The sequence below is a fragment of the Doryrhamphus excisus genome, chromosome 1, assembly GCF_030265055.1.
Source record: "Doryrhamphus excisus isolate RoL2022-K1 chromosome 1, RoL_Dexc_1.0, whole genome shotgun sequence".
Classification (NCBI taxonomy): Eukaryota; Metazoa; Chordata; class Actinopteri; order Syngnathiformes; family Syngnathidae; genus Doryrhamphus; species Doryrhamphus excisus.
The window spans coordinates 34037390-34063517 of NC_080466.1; the positions used below are offsets into that span (position 1 = coordinate 34037390).

Sequence of the window (26128 nt, forward strand, 5' to 3'; positions counted from 1 at the left end):
GTTTCTAACCTCCGCCTGGAGTTTGCATGTTCTACTCTGAATTGGTGGTTCTCAGCTGTTTTGGTTGTGGACAAGTCAAATTGCACATATATTGCGGGTGTATGCTGGAGCCTATCCCAGTTGACTATGAGCAAGAGGCACACCTCCAAATACGATAATGACATATTCATTCATATTCATATTCACTTAAACAGCTTATCTATAATAGCATAAAATGCACACAGGCTAACATGGCATTATAGATTACTTTTATGATGGTGTGTTTCTAAATTGTGAACTATGAAATTGTCCATCCATCCATTTTCCTCCGCTTATCGGGTCCGGGTCGCGGGGGCAGCAGTCTTAGTAGGGAAGCCCAGACTTCCCGGTCCCCGGCCACCTCCTCCAGCTCCACCGGGAGGACACCAAGGCGTTCCCAGGCCAGCTGTGAGACATAGTCCCTCCAGTGTGTCCTAGGTCTGCCCCGGGGCCTTTTCCCGGCTGGGCATGCCCGGAACACCTCACCAGGGAGGCATCCGGGAGGCATCTGGACTAGATGCCAGAGCCACCTCAACTGACTCCTCTCAAAGTGAAGGAGAAGCGGCTCTACTCTGAGCCCCTCCCGGATGACTGAGCTCCTCACCCTACTATGAAACTGTGAAACTGTGAATTGCGAATTATAAACTCTAAGAAGAGAAATAGAAATAGAAGTGCAGTGAATGTGCATGTGAAAGGGATATTATGATATCATCTTGGTTAAACCTCATTACAGCTGAAATGTAATTGACAGCTGTGACGAGTTCACATGCTGAGGCAATTACTGTATTTTCTGGACTCTTTGTCGCTCCGGAGTATAAGTCGCACCAGGCCAAAAATGCATAATTAGATAGAAATCATGCATAAGTTGCACTGTAATATAAGTCACATTTTTTGCTGGTAATTTATTTTCCAAACTACTTGACCAAAACAGACATTACGTCTTCTTGGAAGGCAAGTTGTAACAATAAAAGAATAGAGAACAGGCTGAATAGGTGTAAGATATGCTAACACAATGGTTATTCAGCTACACCAAAAATAAACATGAACACAAAAGGTGTCCAGTGTTTATGTAACATAAACACTTTTTTCATTTATAAGTCGCTCTGGAGTATAAGTCGCAGGAACAGCCAACCTATGAAAAAAGGTGCGACTTATAGTCCGGAAAATATGGTAAATTCAATATATATTATATTATTATTATGAGTCTCCCACAGTTTTGGTTGTCAAATTTGGAGGGAATTTGGGGGTATCAAAGTAGTTCAGATAAGAAAAGATGAGTTGATGGAGTACTCTTACTAGTATTGGAGATAAACTTGCGTAAATGTGTGTGTAAATTACTGTAAACTTACCTGATTTGTTTATTCATTCTCTACCGCTTATCCTCACAAGGGTCGCGGGGGGTGCTGGAGCCTATCCCAGCTGTCTTCGGGCACATCACAGGGCACATATAGACAAACAACCATTCACACTCACATTCATACCTATGGACAATTTGGAGTGGCCAATCAACCTAGCATGTTTTTGGAATGTGGGGGGAAACCGGAGTACCCGGAAAAAACCCTAGTATTTGTATTGAAGTATTTGTGATTTTAGAAATAAGGAGTTAGTATTATGAATTATCCTTACTGACCTTTTTTGCAGTACATTTAGCGAGTGAAGATTGCTTTTATAGTTATTAGCCCATATTTCCACACAATAAGTAAGATATGGTAGAACCAGAGAGCAATAAAGAGTGTGGAGTGATTTCTGATTATTGAGTATTGGTCATCTCTAATTATATATTGCATCCTGAAGGGGTCAGGCCGTGTATGGAAAAGTATTTTTACTTGACTGAAATACACAAACAGCAGTGCTGCCTTGAGCTAGATGTACAAACGATGCGCTGCTGAATGAATGAATTGAACCAAACACTGTTGTTGTCTTATTTGGTGTTTATTGTATCAAGTAAAAGCAAGTAAAATCTGTCTCCTGCATTGATAGTATTTGTGCTACGGATTCCTTTTGTCCTCGTTGGGATTTTGTTGGTTCCCGTATCGGCTTTGTGATAAATGAGGCAAGGGCAAAGGAGTGTAAAGTCTCTCTGTATAATGCCTCCATATTGGACATTTGGAGCTTTCTATATTCATGCTGGCGTCTCATTGGGGAGAGCAGAGGTGCTGAAGCGTTTCCACTGAGAAAGGGTGCAGACAAAACATGAAGACTAGAGGAAGAAGTGGAGGTGTTCACATGCTTGGTTAACGCTCCATTAGAAGCTGGGAAAGTTCAAGAAAATGGCCTATGGTCCATACAAATACATTTCAACTGCACCATCAAGACCATCAAGACCAGGGGTCTCAAACTCAATTTACTTGGGGGCCACTGGAGCTAGGGTCTGGGTGAGACTGGGCTGCATCAGGTCCCCCCCCCCAAAAAAAAAAAACGCATTTATTAAAAACATTTTAAAAACTTCGCTTTGGTTCCAATTTTCTACAAGAAAAGCTCTGATAAAACATATGAACAAAAAAAAACAATGAAAAAAACGCATTTATTAAAAACCAAAAAATTTAAAAAACTTCGCTTTGGTTCCAATTTTCTACAAGAAAAGCTCTGATAAAACATTCCACTGTTCTCAAATATCTTACTTTTTATTTTTCTACACAAAATAAGATGAAAAATAAATAAACTAATAAAATCATAAGCATAGTCACATTTATACTCTTTTTATTTACAACATATTGCGCAACTGCAGGGTCTTGAGACACATGCTAACTCGCAAACTAGAGAGCTAGCGACCTAAACGGTAGCCTTCAAGTTATTTCCTTTAAACTTAAATAGCCAAAAACTTACCACTTCCACACGGATAGGGAGGATAACTATTAACAGTTATTTAACCTTTAACATGAACATTAATCAAACGTAATATTTTTTTCTGGGTACATGATACCATACAGCATCCATATCAAACTTGCACGGGCCGCACTAACATTAAACTTTCATATCAAGGCGGGGGGCCTCAAACTAGTGTCCTGTGGGCCACACTTGGCCCGCGGGCCGCATGTTTGAGACCCCTGATCAAGACCTTTTTAGGTTTGGTCTGTGAGGTCCTGGTCCAAACAAGAGCATCCCACAACATACACCTGCTCTCTTTCATTTGACCTTCTCACTTTGCTTGGCTAATGGTATTCCGAGCTTAGCTGTTATCATTATGCCGATGTCCTCTTTAAGGAGACTCGCTGATGAGATCACGCCGACCTGTGGTCACATGGACACGCCCCCAGCAGCTGATTAATATTCATCTTTTCCTGTTGCTTTATATCATCGCTAATCACACATATCTACCCCCTCTCTCCTTCTCAGGGCAATGTCACCTTCGCCTGCACCGAGCAGCTTTCCGTCGCTGTGACGTTCCCGGGGCCACGCAGTTTCCTCCATTTGCCGGGGGTAACGGCCGCCGCGCCCGGGGTGTTGTCTGTGAGCTTCCAGTTCAGGACGTGGAACGAGGCGGGGCTCCTGCTCACCTCGGAGCTGGCTCGGCAAGGGGGTGTGCTGTGGCTGTACCTGAGCGAGACCCGGCTGAGGCTTCACGTTGAAAAGGGCGGCAGGGTCCTGCTGGACATCAGGGCCGGTCAGAACCTTGACCTTTGAACTCTTTTCAAGTTGTTGCTTACAGTCTGTTTTTTTAACTATACCAGGGGTGTCCAATTAAAATTGAGTAAGGTCCGTTCATGCAATTTCTTGCACCACATCCTAGAGCCAGTGCTTCTCAAATAGTGGTGTGGGGACCCTGAGGGGGCGCAGTGACTGTTAGGGGGGGCATGATTCAGGGAGGACTTTCTTGTAGCGTTTTGCTGTTTTCAGTTTCGAGGTCAGTCTGTACAGTATAGATCAGGGGTCTCAAACATGCGGCCCGCGGGCCAAATGTGGCCCGCAGGAATCTAGTTTGAAGCCCCCGCCTTGATATGAAAGTTTAATGTTAGTGCGGCCCGCGCAAGTTTGATATGGATGCTGTATGGTATCATGTACCCAGAAAAAATGATTACGTTTGATTAATGTTCATGTTAAAGGTTAAATAACTGTTAATAGTTATCCTCCCTATCCGTGTGGAAGTGGTAAGTTTTTGGCTATTTAAGTTTAAAGGAAATAAATTGAAGGCTACGTTATTAAAGGTAAGTTAAAAATGTGAATAGCGTGATCACAAAAACATGTTTTTTGAGGAATACCTGGAATATGAAATAATGAAAAATTTTCATTACGAAGATATTTCAAGAAAACAACCTGACCGGGTCATTTTTGACCCACTTATGGAAGGTTGGGGTAGTAACACAAAAGCTAAAATTTATTAAAATTTATTAAAGGTAAGTTAAAAATGTGAATGGCATGATAGCAAAAACATGTTTTTTGAGGAATACCTGGAATATGAAATGAAAACAATTTTTCATTACAAAGATATTTCAAGAAAACAACCTGACCGGGTCATTTTTGACCCACTTATGGAAGGTTGGGGTAGTAACACAAAAACTAAAATTTATTAAAATTTACAAAAGGTAATTTAAAAATGTGAATGGTATGATAGCAAAAACATGTTTTTTGAGGAATACCTGGAACATGAAATAAGAAAAAATTTTCATTACGAATATATTTTAAGAAAACAACCTGACCGGGTCATTTTTGACCCACTTATGGAAGGTTGGGGTAGTAACACAAAAACTAAAATTTATTAAAGGTAAGTTAAAAATGTGAATAGTGTGATCGCAAAAACATGTTTTTTGAGGAATACCTGGAATATGAAATAATGAAAAATTTTCATTACGGGGATATTTTAAGAAAACAACCTGACCGGGTCATTTTTGACCCACTTATGGAAGGTTGGGGTAGTAACACAAAAACTAAAATTTATTAAAATTAATTAAAGGTAAGTTAAAAATGTGAATAGTGTGATCGCAAAAACGTGTTTTTTGAGGAATACCTAGAATATGACATTAAAAAAAAAATTAATTACGAAGCTATTTCAAGAAAACAACCTGACCACTTATGCATCTTAGGGTTAACCAAGGTTCTACTATATTTGTATAATTTGTATGTTTCTTAGGATCTGGTCTAAATGACGGTCAGTGGCATTCAGTGGAGCTGAAGTCCAGACGAGGTCACCTGACCATCAGCGTGGACAAAGACGAAGGTGGTGGCAGCATTGCTCATTCCAACCCTTTGTTTCCTGTTGGTACTGAGAAGAACCTGTTCTTTGGTGGTGAGTCCATGTCTGATAACTAGGGGTGTGAATCTCAGCACTGAGGACGATTCCATACACATCTCCATGCACTGCCAGCGATACCATACTTTAACCATACATGGAATTTTCTGGCGACAAAATACTATACGATGCGATCATTTAGTTGAAATCAATGCAATCCGATATGATATGGTGCAATTTCTTGCAATATGATGCAATTCAACATAATGCAAATAAGCAAAGGGAAAAAATGTAATTCAGTATGGTCCTACAAAAAGGATTTGGCTTTATTCCTTCTAGGCACTTGGCAGTAAATTCAACTAAAGTGCTGTTTGTCTTTTTTACTATGCACCACTTCTTCATCATTCTTTTTGCCATCTTAAAACAGCAACAACTTTTCCAAAACAACTTTCCTCACAATTTCACATCTTTATGCAATTCCAATAGCAGTGGTTCAGTGGTGGAGTCAAACAATTCAACAATAATTACTGCTGTAAAAAATACAGTACAGCAACAACAAAGTTAAAGTGACACTTTCAACAGTGGAATCAATGTTTGTTTATATTCCTGTCTGCAAAACATACTGCTAATATGAATGAGCTAGCAGCTAGGCTAATACAGTAGTGGGGAGCAGAAAGTGGAAAACAACTTCTACCCTTTTAAAATTGGTTCACAATTCAGGAAGAAGCCAACTGCTCTGCTAGGGGTCAGTTTGTAGTGCTGCCGTTGTACGGCTTCTTAACGTGGCATTCTTTGCACATGACGGACGTTTTGTCGAGCTTTCATGCGTTCTTTGAGAATCCGTAGTGTTTCCAAACATACCATTTAAACGTTGTGGGGGGGTTAAATATAGAAAGTTCCTGGCTGCTGCTTGCTACGAACGTCCATGCTGTTTTACTAGTAGTTGGATGTGCCTCACGGCTTCCGTCCGTATTCAATACAAAAGGCCAAATAATGATGGTGCATTCATGGCACCTGGGGAACAGCATATGGGGGGAAGTTGAACATTAATAAAACGTCGCTTGCATCAGATTTTACTGATACCCACGAACACAACACAATGAATCTAGATTTCACCCGTCAATTGCATCCATACCCAGTGAATGAGCCGATGCAGTCGCAATCACGCGCATGCACATCGATATATTGATTAATATCGATTAATATTGATTATTTCTAAAACGTCGCTTGCATCGGATTTTACCGATACCCACGAACGCAACGCGATGAATCTAGATTTCACCCGTCAATTGCATCCATACCCAGTGAATGAGCCGATGCAGTCGCAATCGATGTATTGCAGTCGATGTATTGATTAATATCGATTAATATTGATTATTTTATTAACATTAACTTCTAGGATCAAGTCGTCCTGTTCACTGCACTGTGTGTCCATCCTTTAAGGTTGTCCTGTGGAGGACGTGAAGCAGGAATGCCGGAATCCTTTCAACACCTTCCAGGGTTGCATTCGCCAGCTGAGCCTCGACCAGCAGCAAGTGGACTTCATCCTGGTGCAGCAACAGAAGCTGGGAAACTACAGCGACCTCCTGATTGACATGTGCGGCATCATTGACAGGTGAAGTGACGCAATATTCCGTCTATTCCGGGCCAAAGCACAACTGATGCTTGTGTTTAGTCTGGCTGCATCGCCATATAGTATGTCAATTAATGGAACGATAACAGCAATTATCAAACCTCCATGGTATTAATAGACATGTGGAAAGATGTACGCGTGACTGGAATAAAATGCGCCAACGCTTAACGAAGCAAGCGCATATCCTTGCCAGGTCAGGACTCCTCCATTGCAACTTAATTGCGTTATTAGTCGACAGAAGGCTAAAGCTCTGCATGGACAAACCGTATGACGCTCTGTGAACCCGCTGATTGAATTCTGAGCCTCTGGGAGACTTTCTTATATAAACGCCGGTGGAAAATGTAGTCGTCCAGTAGAGGGTCAGTGTGGTAGTCATACCCCAGCAGAACCTATTACAGTAGCTGTGGGTTCTTATTGTTGCTTGTCATGGGGCAAAGCATACTGTTAACCCAAGTCACACGTCACAATTTAAAGTCAAATTATGTGAAACTACAAGGACTTTTTACGATGTAAAAATAGTAATATAGGTTTTTACTATGTACTACAACAGTTTTATCAGTTTTTTTTCCAAAAAAAACCCAAAAAACTTAAACTGTATTATGGAAAGCAGGAAGTGAACAAATGTAATAGTTACTGATTGTAAAAGTACCAGATGGAGGGGTAGGATTTAATAAGCTTTGCTTCTTCCTACTCCTTTTGCACAGTATCAGTGTGCATCCTGTTTTGTTTGTGTACATTAAGTACACGTATGATAGTTACAGTATGTTATGCAATTCAGGAGAACACAGTATTCTGTAACATGGAAGTTTTTTTTACGCCATAAAAGGCATGTCTCTACCTTGACACCTCTAACTTTCATGAGAAACATTATTTTACTTGTACTAAAAAACATACAATGTAAAGAGTTTGTAATGAGATTATTTTTGTCACTGTCACCTTCATGGTGCAGTCAAATATGAGCACTGCTTTTAATAACATATTTATTATTGTCTGCAAATTGTTATTTTTCATGTGTCGCTCTACTGCAGCCTACAGGTTGAATGCACCTGCAATGTATGACATGTCTTGTACCATTGTCTTGTATAATTGGGTATGTTGAGTTGTGTTAAAGCTGATCATCATGGAATGTGGATGATGTTAATGTGTGCTATAATATCTTAACAAAATTTTATCAGTAACAGTGTACTAGTGGTAGGTTATAACATTTTGTTTCTGTAATGTGTGAAGGTGAACGAGTGCATGTGTGTGTGGGGGGGGTGGGGGGTGTATTGTATGTTGAGAATGGCTTCTGTGTTGTAATTATTTTATTAGCATAGCACATTAAAGCACCTTACATTCTTTTACAACAATGCCATTGAAGAAGTTAAAGGTGACTTCAAATTTATTTCAGCCAAAAGGCGCTAAATCCATCATTTCAGCCAAAAGGCGCTAAATCCGAAAAAAAAAAAAAATATATAAAATACATGGTGTGTGCAGGATTTTTATAGCATGCATTTTTATGACCTATATTGATAGCTCTTTCATTTGCAATATATACTTTATGGTTAAATAGATTGATATGTGCGTAGTTTAAAATCATTGATTTTCTCGAAATCAGTCAAAATGGATTTAGCGCCTTTTGGTTGCAAGCTCTTCATATATTAGGTACAACATTTTTAAGCATATAAGCAAAAGGAATATGTGCAAAGATTTATTAACAGCGGTCCGAGAGAGAGCATGACTAAGGAACATACATTTAGAGTAGTTACTGAGGAATTAATGACTAAGGAACATACTATGTCAATAAATAACTATGTCATCATGCTTGAATAGAACACTATTTACATAAGCTTTAGACTCGCTTCATCAGAAAAAATAGTTTGTTTTTATCCTTTTGGGGTCTTTATAAATCGGCAAAGATAAAGTCACCTTAGTCCAGATTGGCATATAAATACAATGGCTTCTAATGTGGCCCATGTCAGCACATTTGGATGGAAGTTGACCATTATGAAGACAAGCACATAAATGTACACGCAAATGTAGACACGTACCTGCGCAACTGCAAAGGATGTGACCAATGTTGGGAGGGGTAGATTTGGAGATGTCTTTAGTGGCAAAGAAGAAATCAGAGTTTGGATTGTTTCCCAAAATGAAAAACAAATATAAAGCCAAAATAATCTACATCCTCCATATTGAAAGTATTCTATCAAAGCATTAAACAGCACGCTTGTGGTGTCTCTCAGGTGTTCCCCCAGTCGCTGTGAACACACCGGCCGCTGCAGTCAATCCTGGACTCACTTCCACTGCAACTGCAGCGACAGCGGCTACAGCGGCGCCACCTGCCACAGCTGTAAGTCACTACATCTGCTAGCCCTAAATAAACGATGGCGGGCTTTGCAACCTCGGGCCAAGTCAGCAGCCTGGTGATGACTGCACTTTAGATCCAGTGGAGCCTTTTAAGTCATGATGGTGCACTTTTCGCTCAGATTTTGGCAGCATTCCTGCCACCTCCATGCCGGCTTTAAAGCTGCTTGGACTCAGTGCAGCTTTTTATTTGGATTATCTGCAATATTTCTTAAAGTCACATTGCTCAGCTCTTCAGCCAACAATGAGATTTACCTTCAGCTCATGCTGTTAAAGTTAGTCCTCCCATTTTTCTCTGGCAATGAAGCCTCAACATTTTGGTTGCATGCTGCCCCCTGGATTCTGACACAAGGTATAACTTCAAAATCCACAGACTCTTCACTACAGAGGGACTGCTTTTTTTGATATGCTTCACTAGTCACACTGAAGACAGTCGTATGATTGACAGGACGTTGCTCTTTTATTGAGACAAGCAGAAACAGAAAGGCTCACTAAGCAGAGCACTTTATTCTCAAAATAAAGAAATAAACACTAAAATGTTTGCTTTCATGGTAACCAGGACACGGAACAATAAGAGGCCGATGTGCATCCAGGTAAAAAAAAAAAAAAGAAGAAGAAAATGTATTCTTATTTGTAGTCTATTCAGCTGTATCTCATGTTGTGGTTGTCTTGTGTTGCATTCACATAAAACTTGCACAACAACATTTGTGATTTTTCGCGCAGCAGGATAAAAAACATTTGCCACATTTGATGCTAATGTCCGACAGCAAATGTCATTTTCACATGGCGACAAAGATGTCTCCTCACATGTAAATTACTAGCACAATAGTGAGAGGCAAGCGGCTCATCAGCGGCTCGTCCTGTCAGACGTGCAGCCATTTATAGCATCACCATAACGGCTCTTTTAAAACTCAATAAGACGTGGAAGATACAGCGTTCTCAGCAGGGTGATTATGTTTTAACCGTGTTTAAAGCTGCACTAATCCAACATGCTAACTAGGTCTATTAATGTGTAAAAACTCAGGATATTGTACATAAAAGATAAGGTAACATGGTTTTAAAAAAACGTTTAAAATGCATGAATATGGTTGGAGCATTTAAGAGTAGTAATAGTTCATGTCATACATATAAAATTCAGTTGTAAAAGAAAAAAAGACACCCTACTATTTTTTATATGTTTCAATCTCCATTGTTGGCGTTTGGGTGTAATACCGCAAGGTCCACTAGGGGGTGCTAGCAGCGAAGGTGGTATTAGAGTAGGTGACAAAACGACAAAGGAAGAATAAATCCTGAGTGTGAATATACGTCAAGTCATCGTGGATTGTCTTCCTTATTCTGTACCACAGGATTTTCAAGGCATACAACCCCTCCAGGTGGTGGAGGGGCGACACAATGTTCCAAGAAATGTGTTTTCCTATTAACAGTGGTCCTAGAAGGGAACCTTGTGGTACTCCGTGTTGTAATATTAACTCAGCAGTGTGTTTGTCTCCCTGATAGCCGTGTACGAGCAGTCATGTGAGGCGTACAAACACAACGGCAACACTTCTGGGTATTTCTACGTCGACGTGGACGGCAGCGGGCCGCTTAAACCTCAGCTGGTTTACTGCAACATGACAGGTGACACACGCAACTTCCTATTAGTTTGTGGGGTTAACAACATCAGCACATCAGTTTTCGTGTCCGCCAGATGAGAACACATGGATGGAAATCCATCACAACAACACAGAGCTAACCACGGTGACGCCGTCCGGTGTGGAACATCGACACTCAGTCCAATTGGACTACACGGCGAGCGAGGAGCAGCTGTCGGCCATCATCAGACACTCGGATCACTGTGAGCAGGAATTGTCCTATCACTGCAGGAAGTCCCGCCTCCTCAACACTCCCGGTGAGGCCTCATGTGGTTTATCAGTTAAGAAAATATACTCTGTGCTATTCTCTCATCTGTTTCAGAGGGCTCCCCGTTCAGCTGGTGGCTCGGCGGTGCCGGCTCGGGTCGAAGGCAGAATTATTGGGGCGGAGCCCAACCGGGAAGCCAGCAGTGCGCATGTGGCCTGCAGGGTGACTGTCTGGACCCGCAACATTACTGCAACTGCGACGCCGACAGTGCTGAGTGGTACGTTTATGCAACACACTCCGGACACTTTATTAGGTAATAATGATAATAATACATTTTATGTGTATAGCACTTTTCAGAGTACTCTACGCTTTACAGTAGAGAAAAAAAGAAATAAAAATAGAGTTGAGTAAAAACAGAGTAAAAGATGCATTAAAATACAATATCCATACAAAAACAACGGTAAAAGCAGGGGGGGCGCAGCCATCAGGTATTAAAAGTTAGACATTAAAAACGGATTTAAACAGGTGGGTTTTGAGTTGTTTTTTGAAGGAGGGAAGGTCAGGGCAAGCACAGAGTGAATGGGGCAAAGAGTTGGATGGAGAAGGCTCTGTCTCCCCAGGTTCGGAGCTTGGTCTTACAGGGGAGTGCCAGGAGGTTGGAGTCTGAGGAGTGAAGGTGACGCGGGGGATTGTGTGGATGAAGGAGGTCTGTGAGATATGGGGGGGTCAGATCGTGGAGGGCTTTGTAGGTGATGAGAATTACTTTGAAATGGAAAAATGCAGTCCTGGTTAATTGTTTGATGTGGGGTTCAAATGAAAGAGTGGGGTCCAGGAGGATACCAAGGTTGCGGATGAGCGGGGATGGAGTGAGGGTGGAGCTGTCAAATTGAAGATAGAAGTTATGGGTGGGTGTTGTGATTTTTTTGGGGCCGATGATGATAATATCTGTTTTATCACTACTAAGTTTGAGGAAATTGTGCTCCATCCAAGTTTTGATGTCAGTTAAGCAGTTGGTGAGGGTAGAGTAGATGTTGGAGTTGATGAAAGTGGTGGAGATGTAAAGTTGAATATCATTGTAGCTGTGGAAATTGAGGCCATGACGACGGATGATATTGCCAAGTGGGCGGATGTAGAGGATGAAGAGAAGAGGACCAAGCACCGAACCTTGGGGAACACTTTGACCCAAAGGGGCTATGGAGGAGGAGCAGTTATTTATGTGCACGAACTGTTGACGATTGGTGAGGTATGACTGGAGCCAGGACAGAGCAGAGTCGGTGATGTTGAGGCTGGTCTTTAGGCGGGACCAGGTACACAATCTCATGAGATCCTGTATCAGAATGAAAGCTTGTTGTTGACCGACCCCATCAGACAATATCTTTATTATTGTTTTGGCTTTACTGCTGTCATTCTAAAGTTGCTGAATATTGGCTTTATAAGGTCACATGCGGTAGAATAAATGAACACATTGTGATTCTTTTACTGCAATGCCGCTCGATGCATTTCACAAACAAACGTGATTTTTATATGCAGTATGCAATATAAGTCATAGAAAAAGTGCCATATTTATGTTAAGCATTTTCTTTTAAGAAAATAGTAACAATCATGACCAATAGACAACGAAAATAACATGATCTCCTACTATCAACAAGCAGGACAGGTTAGAATTCAATTAAATAATGCTAATGCTAATAATCTAGTAAAACCAAATAGAATAAGTCTACATTCATATTATGCTGTTTATATTTGATCTCAACAAGGATTTTCATCTTGTGTTATGAATTTTTTAGCGTGTCTTTGAAAGGTTTGAAAAAGAACAAACACTGATGAGGAGCTGTTCAGTAGATGTTTGAGTCATAGAAAGATGACAAACAGATCATTCATTCATTCATTTACCGCTTATCCTCACGAGGGTCACAGCCTATCCCAGCTGTCTTCAGGCGAAAGGCGGGGTACACCCTGGACTGGTGGCCAGCCAATCACAGGGCACATATAGACAAAAAACAATTCACACTCACACGAAAATAAATTTCTCGGGATCACAATAGATGAAAATATGAGCTGGAAATCTCATATTACAAATATACAACATAAAGTGGCCAGAAATATTACTTAGTATTGAACAAAGCAAAATTTGTTCTCAATTAGAAATCACTCCACACTCTTTATTGCTCTCTGGTTCTACCATATCTTACTTATTGTGTGGAAATATGGGCTAATAACTATAAAAGCAATCTTCACTCGCTAAATGTACTGCAAAAAAGGTCAGTAAGGATAATTCATAATACTAACTCCTTATTTCTAAAATCACAAATACTTCAACTTGCTGATATAGTTCATCTTCAAACAGCTAAAATAATGCATAAGGCTAAAAATAAGCAATTAGCTAAAAATGTCATCCAATACTTCTCTACAAGAGAGGAGAAATATGATCTCAGGGAAGAAGTACATTTGAAACACTTCTATGCTAGCACTACGTTATGCTAGCCATAGCATTTCAGTATGTGGAATCAAACTATGGAATGGATTGAGTAAGGACCTCAAACAATGCACAACGATGAGCCAATTCAAGAAACAATACAAGCAGTTGATGTTTGCTAAATACAAGGATGAAGAGTCTTGAACCAGTCATGATGTGCTATATATATCACTATATTGACACTTACTATGGTACCCATTATGGCATTGGATGCTCATATCACCTCCTACTTCGGTACAATTCGGTACATTATTAAAAAAAAAACAAACAAAAAAAACCTTAAACTGTATTATGGAAAGCAGGAAGTGAACAAATGTAACAGTTACTGATTGTAAAAGTACCGCATGTAGGGGTAGGATTTAATAAGCTTTGCTTCTTCCTACTCCTTTTGGACATGTGCAACTGTGAACTGATTATGTGATGCACTCAATTGTAATCTGATGCATGTTCAAATGAAATTAAACCATTACCATTCATACCTATGGACAATTTGGAGTGGCCAATTAACCTAGCATGTTTTTGGAATGTGGGAGGAAACCGGAGTACCCGGAGAAACCCCCCGCATGCACCGGAGAACATGCAAACTCCACACAGAGATGGCCGAGGGTGGAATTGAATTCGGGTGTCCTAGCTGTGAGGTCTGCGCGCTAACCACTCGACCGCCGTGCAGCCACAAATAATTCATTTCAAGGATAAAATGTATCACCCAAAAGAAATAATAAAGTCGCCTCAAGTAAACCAGGCTTTGGGTTTTTCATCACGCGGTTAACATTTTATTCACGTGGTTACTGGTCCTCATTTCGCAGTGCAACCATCTATTTCTAGCGGTGCCTTCAATATTTCATACAAGGTGCTGGCCACTACACTTCTGGTCCTTCCTTCTGGATGCTCAGAAGCTTCCTCCAAGCAGTGACTACTGCAGGATGACTGTGGTGATATCAGTGGACAAATAACAACATCTCTATCTTCTGTGTCTTCTTCTTCCTTCCGTCCTCCAGGACTGAAGACTCTGGGCTGCTCAGCCACAAAGACAGCCTCCCTGTCAGGTCTCTGGTGCTGGGTGACATCCAGAGGCCGGGCTCAGAGGCCGCCTATAGGGTGGGGCCGCTGCGTTGCCATGGAGACAGTAAGTACAGTTGCCTATGGAAGTATAAAAATAAACGTCTGTAGATCTGTAGTGAAATATTCATGAGTATTTCAGTCTCACATACACTATGGTCAGCTAGGTATGACTGTGAATAAGTGGTTAAGGGCCACAGGTATGATTCCCATATTGGCATAGGATAATGGATGTATACAATAGAAATACAAACAAGCCATTCATTCATTTTCGCGGGGGGTGCTGGAGCCTATTCCAGCTGTTTTTGGGGCTGGTGGCCAGCCAATCACAGGGCACGTATAGACAAACAAGCATTCACACTCACATTCATACCTATGGACAATTTGGAATGGCCAATTAACCTAGCATGTTTTTGGAATGGGGGAGGAAACCGGAGTACCCGGAGAAAACCCGTGGAGAACATGCAAACTCCACACAGAGATTGCAGAGGGTGGAATTGAACTCGGGTCTCCTAGCTGTGAGGTCTGCATGCTAACCACTAGACCACCGTGCAGCCAGAAACAAGCCATATGAAGTCAAATTAAGGAAATAAATGAGGGTTATTAACGTGTCAGCTGTGCTCTTTTGTGCTTCCTTTTATTCCCATTGACCGTGATCTCTTTCTTTCTTCTGTTTTCTCAGAGAACTTGTGGAATGCCGCCTTTTTTGATAAAGAGACATCCTACCTCCACTTCCCCACCTTCCACGGGGAGCTAAGCGCTGAGATTTCCTTCATGTTTAAAACCACCGCTCCCTTTGGCGTGTTCCTGGAAAACCTGGGCATCCGAGACTTTATCCGGATTGAAATGAGTTGTGAGTAACGCCGTAGGCCCCCCTTGGAGTCACTTTGCTACTACACCCCAAATTACACAACTATAGCAGGAACACTCATTCATTCATTCATTTTCTATCACGTAATCTCACAAGGGTGGCAGGGGGTGCTGGAGCCTATCCCAGCTGGCACCAAATTCCCATAAAGAAATAATTCCAAAGCATTTCAGTAGGCCAATTTGCAAATGAGTAGCATAATAGACGGCACACTTGCATTGTATCTGGTGATTGTAGTTATGTATTGTATTCTATTAAAAGACTTGTAGCATCAATCATTCCAAATAATGGAGTATGAAATAACATTATGTAGTGTATATATTTGAATGGTTTCAGCACAGTGTAGGGGGCTGTACATAGCGCTTTTATTAGTACTTTGTTGTCTAGCGATGGAAGCTGTGGCAGACGTGGGAGTTGAAGGGACAAAAACAGAAGCTAATGCAGGGCTGCTGCTGCACCAGCAGCCCCCTCCCCTCCAGGGAAATCAATGTCGGTGTGGTTGTTCCACCTCGGAATACTGCCGCTCCGCTCCGAACACGGCTCACATCACTGTGTGGCGGGACCTCAGAACCATCCCGGAATGAAGTCACCAAAGGCAGTGGGGATATTGTTTCATCATGTAGTTTGTACCTTCCGCCCGTTCTGCTTGGCCGGCACTCTCCTAAATCTTTCACTAGACGGAGCCGAGCATTCAGCCGACATACTTGGCTGAGCAGCGGCCCGCAGAGCTGATGCGCAGCACCATCCACAACAGGCCCGAGGCAATTATATCAATAGCACAAATGAAAGTCATCACACAATTGGTTCTTGGGAGGTGCGTGAGAAGGCAATTTTTCCTTGCGGCACCGAGATATGCTACGCTACATCTTCTCTAGCCTTCACATCCTTTAGAGCCACAGGGATACAACCCTCAATTTGTGTACAAATAGCCCTGAGTACCATCGGCACAGCAGGGATGAGTGACAAAATAACATGGGGCATAACATGGAGTCCTGAGGGACACCACAATTATGGAATGTATTGAATTATGGCCGGCTGCACAGTGAACGTGTGGTTACCGTGCAGACCTCACAGCTAGGAGACCAGGGTTCAATTCCACCCTCAGCCATCTCTGTGTGGAGTTTGCATGTTCTCCCCATGAATGTGTGGTTTTCTCCGGGGACTCCGGTTTCCTCCCCCATTCCAAAAACATGCTAGGTTAACTAGGTTAGACTCCAAATTGTCCATAGGTATGAATGTGAGTGGGAATGGTTGTTTGTCTATATGTGCCCTGCCAGCTGGGATAGGCTCCAGCACCCCCGTGATCCTTGTGAGGATAAGCGGTAGAAAATGAATGAATGAATAAATTCTGGCCAGCTGCATGGCGGTCGTGTGGTTAGCGCACAGACCACACAGCTAGGAGACCAGGGTTCAATCCCACCCTCTGCCATCTCTGTGTGGAGTTTGCATGTTCTCCCTGTGCATGCGTGGGTTTTCTCCGGGTACTCCGGTTTCCTCCCACATTCCAAAAACATGCTAGGTTAATTGGCCACTCCAAATTGTCCATAGGTATGAATGTGAGTGTGAATGGTTGTTTGTCTATATGTGCCCTGTGATTGGCTGGTCACCAGTCCAGGGTTTACCCCACCTCTCGCCCGAAGATGTGATGGGATAGGCTCCAGCACCCCCCACGACTCTTGTGAGGATAAGCGGTAGAAAATGAATTCTGGCCTTGAACCTGCCTGGAGGGACTGCAAGAAGGTTGCCCCAAGAGACTGCACATCACTACTCTCAAGAATTCATAATCCTCTCTCCTGCCACAGCTCCCTCTCGGGTGGTTTTCTCCTTCGACGTGGGCAACGGGCCCCTGGAAGTCCACGTGGAGTCAAGCGGTCCCCTGAATGACGATCGGTGGCATCGGGTCCGTGTAGAACGAAACGTCAAAGAGGCATCGCTGCGGCTGGACGCTCTTCCCACCGCCACACTGGAGGCCCCTGCTGACGGACACGTTCACCTGCAGCTCAACAGCCAGCTCTTCATTGGTGAGTGGAGCTGATGTGTCAATGATGTTGTTTCATAACTTTTATAATCATTGGGATGCTTTGCTGGCTTGCTAAAGAGCCAAGCCCCAACCACAGAATGAGATGAATACCGTATTTTGTGGACTATAAGTCACACTTTTTTCATAGGTTGGCTGTTCTTGCGACTTATACTCCTGAGCGACTTATAAATGAAAAAAGTGTTTAGGTTACATAAACACTGGACACCTTTTCTGTTCATGTTTATTTTTGGTGTAGCTGAATAACCATTGTGTTAGCATATCTTACACCTATTCAGCCTGTTCTCTATTCTTTTATCAATGTTAATGGTAATGGTAATGGTTTAATTTCATTTGAACATGCATCAGATTACAATTGAGTGCATCCCATAATCAGTTCACAGTTCCACATGTCCAAAAGGAGTAGGAAGAAGCAAAGCTTATTAAATCCTACCCCTCCATCTGGTACTTTTACAATCACTAACTGTTACATTTGTTCACTTCCTGCTTTCATAATATAATTGATTTTTTAAATATTTATATTTAGATTTATTTATATTTTTTCACGTACCAAAGTAGGAGGTGATATCGCCATCGAATGCCATAATGGGTACCATAGTAAGTGTCAATATAGTGATATATATAGCACATCATGACTGGTTCAAGACCCTTCATCCTTGTATTTAGCAAACATCAACTGCTTGTATACAAAAACTGCGACTTATACTCTAGTGCGACTTATGTGTGTTTTTTTCTACCTAATTATGATTTTTGGCCTTATACTTATACTCCGGAGCGACTTATAGTCCATGGGGCTATAATAAACTTCCTGATGTGATTTATCCCTAAACTAATTGCTAATTGAACCTGAACAGTGGGTGGGTGGGTGGGTTGGTGGTGGGGGTAGAGAAGGGGGGGTCATCAGTAATTAAGTCACAGAGATCTTGAAGACAAACTTCGTTAAGAGCGCGGGTCTGCTTATCTCCACTTCAACACTTCAACTCTGTCTGCGGCTTTATGGACGAGCAGCTTTATAGTCGTACAAATCTCTTGTACGTCGCTTGATGTGAGTAAACAAGCTGTGGAGGGAAGACACACCAACAGACGGTGAGGAGATTGGATCGGAAAAGCAGCGGGGAATATTGATGCGCTTAGCCAATAAATGTGCTAAACGTGTTTACCTGAGCGTTCATGTTCCAGAAAGCAAATGAAGCTCCATTCCGAACCCCTATAGTTGATCATAAATGATGGCTTTCATGATTATACATGATTATAAGCCAAGCCACAAGTACATGTGCAAAAAAAATCCCTCTTTAATAATAAGTGCATTATTATGTGCAGAGATTTCATGAGACAATTTAACTAAATCTGCTTTGTTGGAGGAAACCCATTAGCTGGTAACCCATAAACATTTTGTTTATTAGTCCTAATTTTTCTTCCTAACATTTACAAGATTTTGGATTATAGTGTCTGCACCAAACTGCTGTGCTGGTGCCTCTCAAGGGTTTATGACCCAATAACAATACTGTCTGATTGCTTTTCAAAAAATCTGTATTATAATCCGAGCATCTGGTCAGGGGGCACGGCGTCCCGACAGAAGGGCTTCCGTGGTTGCATCCGCGCCCTGCAGCTCAACGGCGCCACCCTGGACCTGGAAGAGAGGGCTCGCATCACCCCTGGCGTTGAGCCCGGCTGCCCTGGTCACTGCGGCACCTACGGCCCGCTCTGCCGGAACCACGGACGCTGCTTGGAGAGAAACAACGGCTTCCGCTGCGACTGCGGCCCGTCGGCCTACGCCGGGGTCTTCTGTCACTCAGGTCAGTGCCAACCCCATAAAAACAATTCAACATAAACTAGAGTTGATCCCCACCATGCCAAATGGTGAAAACAATGCAAATATGGACCCACTCATATAAAGCCCTATTTGTGACGCATTACATAGAGTTGTACACATTAAGAAACAACTGCAGGCATATAGTATGTAGCAACATCACGGCTTATCAAAGCATCTTCTGCTGGAACATGTTGAGTGAATTGACTTGAGAGACAGCACCCTCTGCTGGATTCATAGATGCAGCACTATTTTATTTTCCCCTGCAGATCGTGGCATCAAACCACTTTCTGTTTAAAGGCGACCTACTATGCTCATTTTCAGCCCCTTGCTTTAAGTTGTGGACTCCTATAGAGCAGCTACACACGATAACCCGCACAGAAAACTTTCTAGTACTTCCAGAACCTGCACCTATTCCAGCTGTATTTCCTTGGATACCCAAAACGGCCTGATTTAATCTTTTCCACCCACGGCACACACACTCCGCCATGGTCCCACTCAGCTTGCACAGCCAGTTCTGCTAGCACGCCCATATAAGGAAGTCGGTTCACTGTGATGTCACAGTGAGCCGGTGTTGGGAAAAAAAACTCCCAAACATTTTTCAGGGCTCACTTCCAAACCTCATTATCTGTAACTCCCAACCCCTGACTTAGAAGTTTCACAGCAGATTTCCTTGTCCTCCTCCAGAGGTGTCAGCCATCTTCAAGCCAGCAACATCTGTCCGCTACAACTTTAAGGAGCCCTACGAGTTGAGCAGGAACATCAGTGCGCCGCCATCCTCCGTCTTGTCTGACGTGAGCCTGAGGGCAGAGAACGTCTCCTTGAGTTTCAGAACCAGCCAGAGTCCCGCTCTCCTGCTCTACGTGTCCTCTTATCAGCGACAGTACCTGGCGCTGCTCATCAACAAGCACGGTGAGGACCGGGCTTTTGTTTTGAAGGCTTCTTTTTCATTCCGGTATCGCTACTCGACCTCAACACACCTTTCGTCATCCTCTCAGAATCTCATCTTCACCTCTCATCCTTTCTGCGTCTTATCGTGTCCACCTTCCCTGTTCGTTGACCTCCCCTTCATCATCTAGCTCCTCTTCCTCCTGCTTGGCTGTGCTTTAGCAGTCAGTCGCTTCTTTTCCGCTGTCAGCCTCTGTTGCCTTTTCATCGGTCCAGCTGGACCTGTTATTACGATTTGCTTCGGCCAGCAGGGAAAAAAAATCCACTGGAGGCATTAGTTGGACATGATGAGCGCTTCTAAGGGTTGTGCTCCATGGGAGGAAGGTCAGCTGGCCAATAGAACTTTTTGCTTTGTGTCCATTGGCTGCTAGAAATACTGTAACATATAACACATCAATTATGTTCTTGACAGGATTCAGGATTATTTTTGTATTTGACTCTAAATATTCATCAGTGTAGCCCGCCTCTCAAATGAAGTCAGCTGGGATAGGCTCCAGCACACTCCTGTGACCTTAGTGAGGATAAGCGGCATAGAAAATGGGATGGAGGACAATGTCTTTCATAAAGGCCTCTCAAGGATTTCATGAAATCTCCTCTTAATGCTGGTGCTAACGCTAATATTAGCAAAATTAATTAAGAGTCTGTTGTGTTATTGATAGGAAATGAGAGCTTAATCCTCTTAGTATGGAAAGCTTTATTCAGGCTGATGCTCCTCAAGTGAAAAATGAAACAAAATAGAAGGACGTTTGGAGAAGATTAGAGCTTTTGATGGAGAGACAAGATTTGTGTGTGTGTGTGTGTGTGTGTGTGTGTGTGTGTGTGTGTGTGTGTGTGTGTGTGTGTGTGTGTGTGTGTGTGTGTGTGTGTAGATAAGCTGGAGGTGCGCTACAAGCTACAAAGCAGCAGAGAAGCTGAAGTGTTGAGGAGCAGATCAAAGAACTTGGCTGACGGTCGTCTTCACACGGTGACCATCAGGAGAACAACAGACGTCGTGTATCTGCAGGTGACACCCACACGTTGACCACAAAGTATCACACAGGACATCTTTCTCCTGCATTCCAACTCATAAGACTAAGCTGTGACAGCAACATGTCAGAAACTTGTCAGCACTTAAAGGAGATCCCTCGTCCTTCGCCACATTGCGGTTAGAATCCAGCCGCATCCCTCTTTCATGAATAAATCACGCTGTTTTGTGTTTGGACACGGCCAAAATGGTTTATGATTGGATGATATGAATGACGTAGTTGCGCTTCACCTGCGCCAAGAATAGATCAAATGGCCGCTTGCGAGCTTTCCGCGTACATTCGGCTCACTGTTTTGTGATTACATTTTCAATGCAGCAAGCTGAAAATGATGCCGTCGGCACGCCATCTTGGCACAGCCAAGCCATCTCGGTGCAGCCACGGCATCTCGGGCACAGCCCAGTCTACCAGATTAGCAAAAATAAAGCCTAATGTTAGAATGCAAACACCCTCTTCCAGGTGCCATCCTTATCTGGTTAGCAGTAGACAATGTATGAAGTGAAACTCATCTAAGCGCTGCGTTTGTTAATATCGTATAGGATGACATACAAGGTGACCTTATCTTCAGTCATGATGTTATCATCTTTGTAACAAGGCAAGCTCTCACAGGGACCATTTCATGATGATGATGTAGCCCTTTATTCTTCTCACTCATACAGAAGTACAAGCAAAATAGTGCAATCATCCGGCCATACATATGGATGGATGGATGGATAATGTGTATAATAAATAGATTACATCAAATATGAACAACAATGTACAGCGTAAACAGTAAATTGCACATATAATTTAAGTCATTTTGAATAAATGATGGCTGCACGGCGGTCGTGTGGTTAGCGCGCAGACCTCACAGCTAGGAGACACAGGTTCAATTCCACCCTCGGCCATCTCTGTGTGGAGTTTGCATGTTCTCCCCGTGCATGCGTGGGTTTTCTCCGGGTACTCCGGTTTCCTCCCACATTCCAAAAACATGCTAGGTTAATTGGCCACTCCAAATTGTCCATAGGTATGAATGTGAGTGTGAATGGTTGTTTGTCTATATGCCCATAGACAGCTGGGATAGGCTCCAGCATCCCCCGCGACCCTCGTGAGGAAAAAGTGGTAGAAAATTAATGAATGAATGAAGAAAATGTTAAAACTAATCAGCAGTAAATTTTACAAGAATAAAATCTAAATATTAAGAGAAGAAAAATCATAATTTGTGATAACATCATTAGTCACATTATGAGGAAAAATAACACCAGTTTACTTGCATAAAGTTGAAATTAATTCATTCATTCTCTATGCCGCTTAAGCCTCACTATACATAAATATATATATATATACCGTAGCCTATTCCAGATGACTTTGGGCTAGAGGCCACATGCACTCTGGACTGGTCGCCACACAATCACCAGAGAATCCAATCCACTTTATTTATATAGCACATTTTATAAACAGAGTTTTCAAAGTGCTACACAGACTAGTAAAATAAAAAGTCAAAATAAAATAAATCAAAATCAAATCAACTTTATTTGTAGAGGTAGATTAATTGGCCACTCCAAATTGTCCATAGGTATGAATGTGAGTGTGAATGGTTGTTTGTCTATATGTGCCCTGTGATTGGCTGGCGACCAGTCTAGGGTGTACCCCGCCTCTCGCCCAAAGACAGCTGGGATAGGCTCCAGCACCCCCGCGACCCTCGTGAGGAAAAGCGGTAGAAAATGAATGAATGAATGAGTATACAACATACTATGCAGTGAGACATGGCGTGACATTACGGGATGATTGGACGATGAAGGGGGGGGAAGAAGGGGGACAACACTAGGAGAGGGGAGGGGACAAAAAACAACAACTCCAAACTAGACTCCTAAATGAAGGAGCACAGTTTGAGACTGTTAAAAAAAACTCGGCATACAATTTGGCATACAAGTAAAAACATTGTTCACACACATACACACAAGAGCAGCGCCACGGAGGGAAAAATAGCCCAAACCTGGAGCTCAGTTCGCAGGGCGTCATTGCGATACATAGCAGTTGCCATGGAGAGGTCCGTGGTGGGCCCAGTGAAGAGAAACAACAGGTGTCCGTGAAGACACAATGGAGGGTCAGAGCGTCCCGCTGCAGCAATCTCTTGGGAGTTAGAAGTTGTTTTCACAACACGACCTTGGTTAGCCGTGGTGGGGACGCCGAAATCCAGATTAAGAATATTGTTTGGGTTAGTTCGGGACAGCCACATTCCAATAGACCGGTCCACTTGATTGTCCATTCTGGTCTCCCGATTGATCCAACTGCTTTTGCAAAGCCGAAATCTTCACCAAGATGGCATCCTTGTTGTGATTGGCGGTCACAGTCAGAGTGTGAACGGCTTTGCCCGTCCACTTCTGACATAAAATGTATCATATACATTTAAACAACCGACAGTTGCCATGGCAACACAGCATCACCGACCCTATGATATTAATGCACCAGCATGGTTATGGTTAGCGTTAGGCAGTGAATAGAACACAACTGGACAGTTCAGGCTTCATTGATTCATGGTCTAGTCTACAGTTCATAGTAAAACTATGACATCTAGTGTAGCCATCATGTGACCAGAAGTGAGCAGTACTGCTGTTGTAATAATGGCTGTATCCAGACAAAGGCCAGAGGTGGCCTGGCCTTCTCCAGCCAGGACCGACGGGATATCTGGTCATTACTCAGCTTAGATAGATGGCTAAAAACGTAAAACTTAACTTAAAACTCAAAACGGTAGCTAAAAAGTATACAATAATATCCCAAATCATTTGGCAATGCCTGCCCGGCCACCAGAGGGAGCTCATGGCCATATTGAGTAAGGACCTCCTGGGTTATTTAATGGGTTCACCAGCTGGTTGTGAGTTCCCTTATAGATTGTGATTGGCTCCTGCCACAGAAAGAGCTACTGTTTCCTAGCACAGTATTTAAACGATGAGTAGTGGTTCTGAAAATGATTAGAAATTAGCCGCGCCGCTGCATAAACTGCAGGGTTCAAAGGTTAAGTGCAGCTTAAACACTGGAAATTACTGCAGTTAAAAAATAATAATGGAGTAGATTTTACAGCTATTTTCAAAGCGCCCAAAGCACTTGACAATGGAGTGAACCTATTATTCATTCACTCCTCAGTCACACACCGGTGGTGGTAAACTACAGCCACGGCCACAGTTGCCCTCTCCGAGCACCACCAAACGGTCATAGGAAAAAGGCGGGTTAAGTGCCTTGCCCAGGGACACAATGACAGTGACTGGGTGCAGGGAGCGAGGATTGAACCGCCAACCTTCCAGTTTCTGGATGACCTGCCACATTTTAGTGTATACAAAATTTACAAAATTAAAAAAAAAATACAAAATTTAGTGTATACAAAAAATATTTACAGATACAAAATTTCAGTTTTACTTTCTATGTTAGTTTGCTGACAGTTACAAGAAGTAGTTTTTTTGACAAATTAATTCCTAAATGTTCTACTTTTGAATGTAAGCCATTAAAAGTCAGTAAATGGGATCCTTCCCTGGTTTTTGGACATAATAATACTCCGTGTCTCATTATTGGAGGAAAAATGCATGTTGGAAACATTTCTGCAAATACTTGAAACAAAACCGTCCATAAAAATATACCAGGGAGTCTGTCTGTGCCTGGCACTTTGTTGGGAGAATGATAAGAGACAGTCAATCAAAATTGGACTATCACAAGAATATTTGAAAGCATTTTTGGAAAATATTAGCTAATAACACTGCACGGCGCTCGAGTGGTTAGCGTGCAGACCTCACAGCTAGGAGACCCGAGTTCAATTCCACCCTCGGCCATCTCTGTGTGGAGTTTGCATGTTCTCCCTGTGCATGCGTGGGTTTTCTCCGGGTACTCCGGTTTCCTCCCACATTCCAAAAACATGCTAGGTTAATTGGCCACTCCAAATTGTCCATAGGTATGAATGTGAGTGTGAATGGTTGTTTGTCTATATGTGCCCTGTGATTGGCTGGCCACCAGTCCAGGGTGTACCCCGCCTCTCGTCCGAAGACGATAGGCTCCAGCACCCCCCGCGACCCTCGTGAGGATAAGCGGTAGAAAACGAATGAATGATATTTGAGGAACTCCCATTTTACATGCTGTTGGTAAGTCTGATTTTTAACTGTACTTTTCACTATAAGTGACTTCACTACTTCACAGAATACCTGTGAAGTAAACGTAAAAGTATTGTGGAGTAAACATGAGTTACATTTCCGATACTTACTGTGTCCTCGACATTCTATTGTGGGTTTAATTTCACGGCTAATTATGCAAAAATATATTCATCGTCAACACCGACACCACCTTGGACGAATGATGGACACCCACCCAAAACAGATAATCATCCAGTTCGCCACAAGGCATCACAGGGGTGAACTGCGGTTGAAAACCAAAACCACCAGGAATGGAAAAGGCTGGAAGAGAAGGTCTGAAGTCCCCTTATGGGTACATAAATGGCCAGAGGGTACCACCATAAGCTATCACGGTCATTATTGAACTTTTCTTTAAAAAGTTTGTTTCAGCTTGAGATCCCATGTCACGATCGGGCTTCACCCCCCTGTGACAGCTCGTTTAGTTTCTTCTGTTCCTCTGTTCCTTGTTCATGCCCTTACTTTGAATTCACTTCCTCTGTTGCTGTTCTTTTTTCCGTTGCTTTCAATTATCTCCTGCACCTGTTTCCTATTTGTGTTGCCTATTTAGTTGAGGTGCGCGCTCCCTTCTTTGTCGGTTCATTGACATTGTTTGAGTTGGACTTGCCAGTGCGTCGTTCTGCTGCATAGCATAAATAAATATATTTTTACCTGCATTTGGGTCCTTATCTCCGCATCCTGGGGTTGAACCGTAAAGCTCACAAGCCGGAACCTGACATCCCAAACATATGGCCAGACATTCAGCAGAAATCAAGT

General features: G+C 42.6%; 1 protein-coding gene across 1 annotated transcript in view; it reads left to right on the forward strand.

The window, feature by feature from the left end:
* Nucleotides 1-26128, forward strand: part of LOC131140628 (contactin-associated protein-like 4) — a 90550-nt gene that overhangs the window by 51697 nt on the left and 12725 nt on the right. Inside the window, exons 8-20 of the mRNA XM_058091233.1 lie at nt 3355-3622; nt 5087-5242; nt 6629-6800; nt 9041-9147; nt 10659-10778; nt 10849-11049; nt 11115-11277; nt 14475-14602; nt 15218-15388; nt 17206-17424; nt 18998-19237; nt 19939-20163; nt 21069-21202. Of these exons, the coding sequence (XP_057947216.1) occupies nt 3355-3622; nt 5087-5242; nt 6629-6800; nt 9041-9147; nt 10659-10778; nt 10849-11049; nt 11115-11277; nt 14475-14602; nt 15218-15388; nt 17206-17424; nt 18998-19237; nt 19939-20163; nt 21069-21202 (2304 nt within the window). The remainder of the gene's footprint in view (nt 1-3354; nt 3623-5086; nt 5243-6628; nt 6801-9040; nt 9148-10658; nt 10779-10848; nt 11050-11114; nt 11278-14474; nt 14603-15217; nt 15389-17205; nt 17425-18997; nt 19238-19938; nt 20164-21068; nt 21203-26128) is intronic.